The following is a 12,015-nucleotide window of genomic DNA, read 5'->3' on the forward strand; positions in this document are numbered from 1 at the left end:
TGTAGTGGGGCACGGAATGAGCATGGCAGTGCATGGAAGGGAAGTCACTTGTCTCATGAGAGTCCGTCATACATCAGCATGACAAAATGATAGGGTCCATGTCTCCTTCTGGAAAACCATAAAGCTTAAGAACTGCCTTGACGAGGGGTTCTGTGCCTTACCCCCCTTGGTGCCCTGGCTCCTAGCATGGCATTGTGACAGGCTTCAAGCATCATCATGGCTGTCATAGGCAAGGCACTATGTGCGGGGTTGGTCTTGCCGCGCATGCATAACATCACAAGTATTCCATGGATGGGCACTCGGAGCTGAAGTGGGCGAAGAGTGTCTCCTCTATAGGTTTGGTTACTGATGAGGACCACGACCAGTGGAAGGCACTGCCGTGGCGCGCTGCTGCAAGCATAGGCTTTGGTATATAATTCGACTGGCACACCCTGTGCGACAATGGCACATGAGCTTGAGCAAGTGGGCTATCCCGTGTCTTGCATGCGGGTGTGCCTGTCCTTGGCATGGCTTGGGTTTTGTCTGCCTTGGGTGAGTCTATGTGATGCTACCTACTAGCCAACGATTGGGCGACAGTGGTAGCATTATATAGGTGTGTTGAATAATGTAAACCAGGGTATTCTGGTCTTTTGGGTTTTATTTTATGTTCTATGTATTACTTAGCTAAGTCGGCTAAGTTAGGGGTCTTTTGGTCATTAAATTGTAATTTTTAAAGCTATTAATACAAGGCTTGATTGATCAATTCGATCATTCAAGTATTCCCCAAATTTCCTGTTTTGCAAACATGGCATCAGAGCCAACTTCTTTGATCTAGGTTTTCAAAACCCCATCCCCTCCATCGTTTTTCTCTTCCATCCCCTTCCACTCGATCTTCTTCTTTTCTCTTCCTCCTTTGGTTCTCTTCACTCACTAGGGCAGCACTAATGAGGTGATCATATGATCTAGATGCTGCCCTCACTTTCACCTCTTCAATAGATGGTTTAATCAATCCTCGAGTTCGATAGCTGCTGCTCCTTGTCTCTGTGATTTTTGGGATTCTCCCCTTCTTGAAGATCGAGCCCTTTTTTTATGATTGGAAGCTGATTTTCCCTATTGGAGATCCACCATAGCAGTATTGGACAGCATCTATCACAGACATCTCAAGTTTTTTGAAGCCCTTACTCAATATTGATCTCCCTTCAGGGTTTTGCAAAACCCTGACTTTTATCGATTTTTGAGTTTTCTCTTTTCTGACTTGGCTGAGTTTTGGAGATCTGATTCATATTACATCAAGGCTCACTCGACACTATCGGTGCCCTCTTCTCCCGAAGTTTTTTCCAGATTTCAAGTATTGCACATCCTTGGATCGAATTCAGGTTTTGCTGTTTTTTTTTACTCTGAGCTGCTGCATTGTGTTTGATAAAAGGCTGCAATGGATGGGTCTGATGTTACATCTGCTACTTCTGGTGGTGAAGGACAACCTAAACCTGATTATCTTCCTTATTATGCTTCAGCCATCAAACTTGATGGGACAAATTATCTGATGTGGTCTTGTTCTACTTACTTAACTATTGCTGGCCGTGGCCTTACTGGGCATCTCCTTGGCACTTCTGCTGCACCTTCTGAACCTGGTCATCTTCGTGATCGATGGATGTCTAATGATGCTATGATTATGGCATATTTGATCCACTCTATGCAAACTGACATCTCCAGCAATTATCTTTTATTGGAGACTGCCCACCATATATGGAGTGCTGCCAAGGAGACCTATGGACAGGTAGGGAACGATGCTCAAGTGTATGAAATTCAAAAGAAAATTCATGACACTACACAGAAGGAGTTACCTGTCTCAAAATACTATGCTGCCCTTAAGGGTCTATGGCAGCAACTGGATCATTACTCTGCTTTTCAGCCTTCCACTCCTACAGATATTGTAGCCTATAAGAAACATGTGGACAAAATTCGGGTCTACTTTCTGGCAGGTCTGAACATTGAGTATGATCCTATTCGTCAGCAGGTTCTTAGTAGGGTTCCCTTCCCTACCCTGTAGCAATCTTTTGCCTTGGTTCATACTGAAGAATCTCGGAGAGCTGCTATCAGACTCCTGTTGATAGGTCTGCCATCCAGGCTGGTTCCAGTCCAGCTACTCCTACAGATGCTTCTCCCACTGTTGCTACTTCCACCAAGGAGCCTGTTAAGTGTGAGCACTGCAACAAACCTTATCACACTAAGGCTACTTGTTGGAAATTACATGGGAAGCCTGCAGATTTTGAAGCCAAACGTGGTCGTGCTAAAACTAAAAACAAAGCCAATCACGCTAAAAGTGTAGCTGCAGCCCTTACTACTGACAATGGTCTCTCCCAGGAAGAATTACAGGCTTTCAGGCATATGTTACAGACTTCCGCTGCCCCTACTACATCTCTTCTTGCCAGTTACTCTTCTTCATCAAGTTCCCACTTTGCTCGTTCAGGTATTTTCTTTGCTGGTCATTGTGCATCGGTCGTCTCTATTCCATGGATCATAAACTCTGGTGCCACTGACCACATGACAGGTTCCTCTAGCCTTTTCCATACTTATTCCCCTACTTCTGGAAAGGATAAGGTGAAAGTGGCTGATGGTTCCCTCTCATCTGTTTCCGGGAAAGGATCCATTAGTTGCTCCCCTTCTCTTACCTTGTCTTCTGTTTTGCATATACCAAATTTCACTACTAATCTTCTCTCTATTAGTAGTCTAAACAAAGGATTTGAATTGCAAAGTGATCATTTTTCCAACTCATTGTATTTTTTAGGAATTGGACTCGGAGAAGACGATTGGATCGGGTAAAATGCATGGTAGATTGTACCTGCTTGATGATGGCCACCTTCCTTCACGGGCAGTGCCTTCCACGTTATGTCAGCCTTCATCTTTCTCCTCTGAACTGCGCTAATGGCATTCTAGATTAGGACACCCCCCTTTAGGAACTTTATCCCATTTATTTCCAGTTTTAGTTTACAGTTGTAATAAGGAAGATTTTTATTGTGAGGCTTGTGTCTTGGCCAAACAGACACGTTCCAACTATCCTATTTCTAATAAAAGATGTTCTTCCTTATTTCAAATGGTTCATGTTGATGTGTGGGATCCTAATCGTAAAGTGTCTTTGTCTGGTCATCGGTGGTTTGTTATATTTATTGATTGTTATTCTCGTTCAACTTGGGTTTACCTGATGCATACTAAAAATGAGGTTTTTTCCTGTTTTCAGCATTTCCATAAAATGATTCAGACTCGGTTTAATGCCACTCTCAAAATTATGAGGAGTAACAATGGGACAGAGTATATAGAAGGTCAGTTCCAAAAGTACCTCTCTGCTCATGGAATTTTACATCAGACCAACTGTACTGACACTCCAGCCCAGAATGGTGTGGTTGAGAGAAAGAATCGCCATCTTTTGGAGGTGGCTAGAGCAATTATGTTTGCTTGAAATGTCCCTTCTTTTTATTGGAGTGATGCTGTCCTCACTGCAGCCTATTTGATTAATAGGATGCCTTCTCAGGTTCTGGACTCCAAGTCCCCTATTGAGCTCTTCCACGGCTCTCATACTTTTATTGTTCCCCCTAGGGTTTTTGGCTGTGTTTTTGTTATGCTAGGGATACTAGATCCCCTAGTAAACTTGAGCCCCGTGGTCTCTGCTACATATTTTTGGGCTACTCTGCCACCCAAAAGGGGTACAAGTGCTATTATCCTCCTGCATGTCGTACCATGGTTAGTATGGATGTTGTCTTCCATGAGAATCTCTCCTATTATTCGTCCCCACTTCTTCAGGGTGAGAGTGTTAGTGAAGATGTGCTAACTATAGAACCTCTCATTCCGTATGTCCCCAATGAATCTGTTCCTGTTTCCCCTACTCCTAGTCCTCTCTCTGCCTCAGGGGGAGAGGTTCCTATACAGGGGGAGACCATCACAGATAATGTTGACATTCTTATTCCGGGGGAGATAACTCCAGTCCAGCAAACCCCTACCCGGCAGTCTGCTGTCCAGAAAACCATTAGTGAATTTTAGAGGAGGATCAATGATTCTAATGTGCAAACTTATACAAGGAAACATAAGCAGCTTCAATCCACTGCAGCACCAGTACCCATCCAGTTGCCGAACCTGGATCCAGAACCTACTTCTTTACTTGGTAATACTTCTTCTCTTGATCTACCTATAGCTGTTCGCAAAGGTGTCAGGGCTTGCACTAAGCACCCTATATCCCATGTTGTTTTCTATGACTCCCTTTCTCCATCTTTTCGTGCTTTTGTTTCTTCCCTTTCTTCTGTCCTTATTCCTAACAATTGGCAGGAAGCTCTATCAGATGGAAAGTGGAAGGCAGCAATGATGGAAGAAATGGAAGCCTTGAAAAAAAATAACACTTGGGATCTTGTGGTTCTTCCACCAGGGAAAAGGACTGTTGGATGTAAGTGGGTGTTTGTGGTGAAACAGAAGGTGGATGGCACTGTGGATAGATATAAGGCACGACTCATGGCAAAAGGGTTTACTCAGACATATGGGATCTTTCACCAGGAGACCTTTGCCTCTGTTGCAAAGCTGAATACTGTCCGAGTATTACTATCTTGTGCAGTCAATCGTGGATGGGATCTACAACAGTTGGATGTGAAAAATGCTTTCCTCAATGGAGAGCTTGGTGAGGAGGTGTACATGGACATTCCACCAGGGTTCTCATGTGACAAAAACAAAGGTAAAGTGTGTAAATTGAAGCGTGCACTTTATGGGCTGCAGTAGTCACCTAGAGCATGGTTTGGCCGGTTTTATAGGGCCATGATTTCTGTGGGCTACAATCAAAGTAATATTGATCACACTCTTTTTATAAAGAGGGTTGATGGAAAACTTACTGTTCTTATAGTCTACGTGGATGACATTGTTGTCACAGGCAATGATGGTGATGAGATCAGCCGGTTGAAGACTTTTCTTGGACAGGAGTTTGAGATTAAAGATCTAGGGAAGCTAAGGTACTTTCTTGGGATAGAAGTTGCCAGATCTTCTAAGGGCATTTTTTTCTCCCAAAGGAAATATGTCCTAGATTTGTTGGCTGAAACTGGTTTGTTAGGGCACCCTTTAGATACTCCTATGGTGCTGGTGTTCGTCTTAAGGAAAAAGAGGGTGAACCTGTTGATAAAGGCCGGTACCAAAGATTAGTGGGGAAGTTGATTTATCTCTCACATGTACTTCCAGACATTGTTGTTGCTGTGAGTACTGTGAGTCAGTTTATGCATAACCCTTACTCTTCCCATATGGAGGTAGTTCTTCGTATCCTTCACTACTTGAAGTCTTCTTCAGGGAAAGGCATTCTCCTGTCTCCTCATGATCAACTATGGATAGAAGCATACACTGATACGGATTGGGCTGGCTCTCCTGATCGCAAATCTATTTCTGGGTATTGTTCTTTTGTAGGTGGCAATCTTGTCACTTGGCGTAGCAAGAAGCAGAATGTGGTGGTTCGTTCTAGTGTAGAAGCAGAATTTCATGCTATGGCACAAGGTATTGGTGAGTTGCTCTGGTTGAAAGGTTTGCTACAAGACCTTGGTGTTCCTATTCATCTTCCTATGATGTTGTACTGTGACAACAAGGCTGCAATCAACATTGTACATAATCCAGTACAGCTTGATCGTACCAAGCATGTCGAAGTGGATAGGCATTTCATCAAGGAAAAATTAGAAGAAGGGCTGATTTGCGTTCCTTTTGTGAAGTTTACTGATCAGCTTGCTGATATATTCACCAAGGGACTGCCTGGAAAGATGTTCCATCCTAATTTAGTCAAGTTGGGCATGTTTGATATTTTTGCTCCAACTTGGAGGGGAGTGTTGAATAATGTAAACCAGAATACCATGGGGGTATTCTGCTCTTTTGGGTTTTATTTTATGTTCTATGTATTACTTAGCTAAGTCGGCTAAGTTAGGGGTCTTTTGGTCATTAAGTTGTAATTCTTAAAGCTATTAATACAAGGCTTGATTGATCAATTCGATAATTCAAGCATTCCCCAAATTTCCTGTTTTGCAAACAAGGCGAGTATGTTGTAGGCTTGGCAAACTTTCGGTGCTCTTTGTGCCATTCAAGTGAGGCCATTACTACACCTTGGGCACAGGCACGATGGTTGACTTGGTGTGGCCTTGTAGTTGCACATCGATGGGCTGCGCAACGAGGGATAGTGGGGCGAATGGGATAGGTTGAGTGTGCCTCAGGCAAGGGCTGTTCCATCGATTGTCGTGAAATCAGGTTGGGTGAATATCAAGATGGCTTGAATGGTCTTAGGCTTGCTTTGGTCAAGCATTGGCTAAGGCGCTGCATAGGCAGATTGACTCCGCAAAAGATAATTCCGTGACAATATGGCCTTATTGTTCTTGGTGTTTTGGCATATGAGCCTGAACTCATGTTTGGGGGCTGATCCTGCAATGATGCAAGGCTGGGTCATGGTATACTAGTTTCTGCAGGTAGATGCACTGTAGTGAAGATTGAAGATGCCTATCATCAACAAGGATGTAATAATGGTCTCCGACCTGTTGTAATTTATTGATTGTATTGCAGAGTGGTGAGTGGCAGGTTGACTGCCCTGGCCACAGCAAGTGTTATGACACCAACACGCCAAAGTCCGTAATCCTAAATGCTTTGCTGATGGTGAAATAGGTTATGTTTTGGGGGTGGGGGGAGTTATGACTGCCTCCAGGAGAGTTATGGTATAATGGATATTGGTTAACCCCCCCCCCCCCTTCTTGATAATTGAGTAATTGACGAAGAATTTTATTGCAATGGGGAAAAAAAGTACAAACAAATTGTGCAAGTTAATAATACAAGAACAAGAAGCCGTCAAGGCTAGAAATCCACAAGGGAGCTAAACAATCGGATAAGGGCCCAAGTAAATTGAATAATTTGATTAGACATTTGGTTTTTCCTTTTGATGAGTCCGTTCTGTTGTATTGATCTTACCATCTGTAATTCTTGGTCCATCAAGATTGGGTACAAAGCATGTGAATTTGCTATAGCTTGTGGAGATGCGTTCTTGTTATGTGTTCTTTCGTTTTCATGCTTGCATCTCATATTTGGAGCAACTGATGGGTGGTTTTTTCCAGAAAAATTGGAGGATGAGGGTGTTAAAGATGAAACCTTGGACAATCTTGAAGATACTGATGGTAGAGAGCCTGAATTGAGTGATTTTAAGTTTAGAGAGTTCATATGTGGTGAGGAAGCACTAAAAGTTTCTCCAACTGAGCCATATTGTTTGTGCCGTCCCATTCGTAGAGGTCACTTCAATGTTTCTCAATATTATCCTATGCAACAGGTATGTTCCTTCACTTCCTTCATTAGCTGTTTCATTCAGGTGTAGGATGCAATTGGTTGTCACCTAGAAGGCACTGGGTTTATTTTTAGTTGTCATAGCATCAGAGTTCACATGGTCTCCCACTGATATGAACGCATTTCCATTCATCACCTATTTTTGGATGAGTAATATAAATAGTTTTGTTCCTTAAAACATAGAATGAACTACTTCCTATTGAACTACCAGCATGTCTGAGATGATTCCATTTGGAATCTTCGCCTTATGCATCCAAATGTTATTGAAATACGAAATGAAATGGTTTGGTTTCAGTTGGGAACACGATACAGCCTTAACAGTTGCATATTCTGTTAATTGGTAGTGTAAAATTGCATTAAATCTTCATTATTATGTTTTGCAGCTTGGGTTGGTTATGTTATTTGATATTGGCATACATAAACATTATAAAATACATCCTACTGCCCTCTCCCCCCCCCCCCGCCCCCAATACACACACCCACCAAAAAAGAAAAGAAGGAAAATTTATAGATGTCTGCTACATGTTGGGATGATCATCTGATGAAGAAAAGGTAAAGTACTTTTTGCTTTTAATCTTCCTCCTCCTGTTGTAAGGATGCCTCGTTTCCCTCAGACAGAGATTGATCCTTTCTTTTTCCTCTTGAAAAGGGGTTGAGAGGGTTGGGTGTTGGTTCTTTTTCCATTCCCTTTTTGAGTATTTGGAAGGGTGAGTTAGTGATGCTGAAACCCTGTAATTGCAGGCTTAGGACAACCTTGGAATTTGTATTTCCTATTCAATAGGTTTTCTTCCTGTTTGACTATTTGATAGAGTGAGCGAAGAAAGCTGAAGCCCTAAAATGTTGGTCTTACACACGACTATACTGTCTTACAAACCAGTCTTGGACTCTGGAATCCCTTTATATGGTCTTTTCAGGAGAATAGTAATGTTATTAGATGTTCCTTTTTTCTACCATGTCTTTTTTCTCCAAATTCCAAGTAAACAACAAATCAACAATAAATGCATTACCCAATGTTATTATGCATGGAGTATCTACTTGACTAGTTGACTCCACCTGCATAGTCTATGATGTAGGCATTTGAGTCCTCAGCCAGGCATAGTTGCCTTGGCATTGCCAACCTACCATTTTAGTTATGGTGCCTGCAGTTTGTCACTCTTGAAACTTAATTGTTGATTTTGCAATAGTTAACTTATTCCTGACGCAAATACTATTAGCAGGCTTCTGTAGCTCCTTTTACGAATTATTTTCTCCTGTCTGTCAACAGGTGTTTGAAGACTTGGCCACCATTTGGGACTGGATTTTGAATGAAAAACTGCATATTCCACAGCCTGATAGAAGAATGTATTCTGCTGTTCTTGTTGTGCCAGAAACTTTTGATAATCGTGGTATTTTTATGACGACGACTCCTTTTTTTAATCTCCTTAGTATTTTATCATTAGAAACTTCCTTTTCTTTGTTTCATAAGGGGAAAAAAACTAGACATCACAATAGTTTTTGAACTTTGTCTTCATCACAAGGTCAAACTCCCTTATGGGTGACAGACATGGATGGATGAGGGTGGGTCCATGTGGTAGAGTATCCCACACCCATCTAACTGGTGAAATTTCAGCCTGAAACAAGCATACGAAGCTGTTAAAAGTAAGTTTGAAGTTTTGTAAAATTACAAGATGCTAAATGGTATTTCATAATAGTGGAATCTAGTGGCATTCTTGTATTTTTCTGTCACTTTGAATGCATTTTGAATACACTTCCCTACTTTGTTGCTGAAATTTGACTAGTGAGATGGGTGTAGTTTCCTCTATCACATGGGCTCACCCATGTTTGCCATGTGGCAACTTGTGGCAGAGACAAATATCACCAGTTTTTTGAGTTGTGACACCTAACATTCCCTATGCTATTATAAATTTTGTTGAGAAGCAAGGTGGGTTGGGTATGGGTTTACTAATTTTTTCTTTGTGACAATTATTTGTGGTGATTGATATTCGTCACAACTTGCCACATGGAAAACATGAGTGGGCCCATGTGTGATATAGGACCCTATAGGCCTATACCCATCTAACTGGTGTTCAGCTCCAAAACAATTAAATAAAGTGTCCTAAAAGTGGGTCCAAATTACAAAAATGCCACTAATTCTATTATGGATGCCATTCTTGTAATTTATGAAGCTTTAAACTCGATTATTACCACTTCCTACGCTTGTTTTGTGTTGAAATTTGACCAGGAGATGATTGTCAGGTCCTATTTCAAATGAAAATGCTTCTGTCCATGGCTGCAACGTGTCAATTGAGCATTACTTTTTACGTTTTTAAATGTAACTGAGTGGTGATGAGTTTTTCCCAGCAATTAAAGCACTGAATCTGAATCAGGTTGTTATCTCATTGAATAATGAAAGTAGATTGGATCAAAAGTCGCCAACCCTTTTTGTTGACTTAGCTCAAAACATCAGGGAATATGACAATGATGATAAGTATAGTAGCAGCTGCAACTACATTAATAATAGCTTATAAAATGAAAACACATAATAATAGGGGAAAATGCTACTTTACAGCCTCGTCAAGATAAGCTTCCCTTGATGGTCCACAAAATTTTGCCATTTGGCAGAATGTAGTAATTCCAGCCGTTGGATAGACAGCGGACAGTCTAGATAGGCCAGTTATCAACTTTCAAACTCAAATTCAACCATATACTCCCTTGTGTATTGGCATGCATCCCTATGTATGTCCATGCAGGCCTACAGTACTCTGGCTGGTACTGTGTGCTCTCCCATACTCCTGGATTTTCAAAGCTTTATTTTTCCATTTGGCTAACTCCTTTTGGTCTGAAACTTGACATGTGAGCAGGAGACAAAAGGATCTATCTATCCACAAAATTTGGGCCCTGTTCGACATGCCACATGGCAGATTTTTGGTCTGACCAGATGTGCTTTGCTCATAATAATAATGTTATTTATAATGAAAATATATTAATCTTGTGTTCATCAATCATCATTCTTTCTTATAGTAGTCCTTGTTGGCATAATGAAACATGCTTTCTTCTATATCTTGATGTTTTTGGAAATACACATGAATGTCTCAGAGCAAAATGTTCAACCACAAACTGCCTCACAAGTTTAGAAATGGTACATGCCCATTTTTATTTCTGACCTTCACAAACCAAAATTGAGGGTGTTGGGTTTTCCAATAAAAAGACCTTGATAGATTCATTTCTTTTGTGTTACTACGTACGATGAAAATTTTCATGTAAGTTATTTTCCCTTAACAACTGCAACTGGCAAATGCTGATACAGTTTTTACTATGAAATGCATAGTCTGAAGTCAGTGCTTTGTTCTTGATAGGGTATATGACTTCTGTGCTGATCTTTGAAGCTGATCTTTGAAGCATTCGTTTTTTTAATTGAGTGCACTCTTGCTACTAACTGTTATTTTTACCTTGATGTCTCCTGTTTTATGGTACGTAAATGTAGTGTCACCAGTGTTATTGAGGTGAGAGGCCCATGCAAGGAACCAAAGCCTCCTAGTGCCGGAGGTGTAACGTGCAAGGGGACTAGATATATAAAATATGTTAAAATACTAATAGATAATATAAAAACCACATAAGTCACAAAGATAGTATGTAATTAGCTATAGAAATTGAGTCAGTATGACAATAATATCACATACTTAGATGCAGTAAAATTACAATACCCTGTGGATGGTAATAAAGCCTATGTTATATAATCTATACAACATCTGCATGATAACAAAGTATTAAGCTCTCTAGCCTAATAGGTATATAAAATTACAGATGGGTTCTGTTTACTGGACTATATCAAACATTGTGGAGCTATGGTTCAACAAATAGAGCTCATCCTTTGTTTGCTGGAAGATAGCAGCCCAAGTGTGCACAAGTATCTGTCTTGTTGAAGTAGTGCTAAGTATAAGGTGATGAGGTGCATGGGGTGCACATTGAACCATCTTTCACCTTGATTACATAGGGTAAGAATTCAGAACATGGATGTTCTCTAACATTATTGCAGTTGTTTAAATAGTTCAATGTTTGAATCTTTTTGTTCTACACAGAAATAAAGGAGATGTTATCAATTATATTGCGGGATTTGCAGTTTGGCTCAGCAGTGGTGCACCAGGTATAAAAATATTTTACTCACTGGACATATTTTCCTTCGTTTCATCTTTTGATGTACTTGCATCGAATTATTTTAACTTAGTGAAATCCATCTCTGCTTATAGTCACTTACCCAATTGTTGATACTTGGTAATAATGTGAAAATGGATGGTAATAGCTTGCCTAGAAACATTGACTTTTCGCTGGATAACTGTATTTTATTGGCTCTTTGGGACTTGTTGCTCTACTTCTGCTTATCAAGGTTTTGCCTGCCCAGATTACAATTTTTGAAAACTGAGAGACAACTCAATACATTATTTACATTCTTTTATGAGACATCCCTGTATTGTATGACTTACAATTTACAAGTGCACAGAAATATAGAAAGGTACTAGTATCTTAGACGGTTATATAACCATCAAGAAACTAAATTAGGGTGGCTGAAGTAGAAGAAGCCTTAAAAAAGATGAAAATAGGTGAAGTAGTAGGTCCAAATGGTATCCCAATAGAGGTTTGGAAGAGTGTAGGAATTGGTGGATTATTGTGTCTAGCTAGGTTACTTAATAAGATTTTGAGTACAAGGAAAATGCCGGATGAATGGACAAAAAACAT

General features: G+C 40.6%; 1 protein-coding gene across 1 annotated transcript in view; it reads left to right on the forward strand.

Moving 5' to 3' along the window:
* The window catches only part of LOC122644970 (actin-related protein 9), a 32,431-nt gene that overhangs the window by 5,961 nt on the left and 14,455 nt on the right, over positions 1 to 12,015 (forward strand). Inside the window, exons 7-9 of the mRNA XM_043838351.1 lie at positions 7,080 to 7,288; positions 8,567 to 8,687; positions 11,361 to 11,425. Of these exons, the coding sequence (XP_043694286.1) occupies positions 7,080 to 7,288; positions 8,567 to 8,687; positions 11,361 to 11,425 (395 nt within the window). The remainder of the gene's footprint in view (positions 1 to 7,079; positions 7,289 to 8,566; positions 8,688 to 11,360; positions 11,426 to 12,015) is intronic.

The sequence above is a fragment of the Telopea speciosissima genome, chromosome 1 (assembly GCF_018873765.1).
Source record: "Telopea speciosissima isolate NSW1024214 ecotype Mountain lineage chromosome 1, Tspe_v1, whole genome shotgun sequence".
Taxonomy (NCBI): domain Eukaryota; kingdom Viridiplantae; phylum Streptophyta; class Magnoliopsida; order Proteales; family Proteaceae; genus Telopea; species Telopea speciosissima.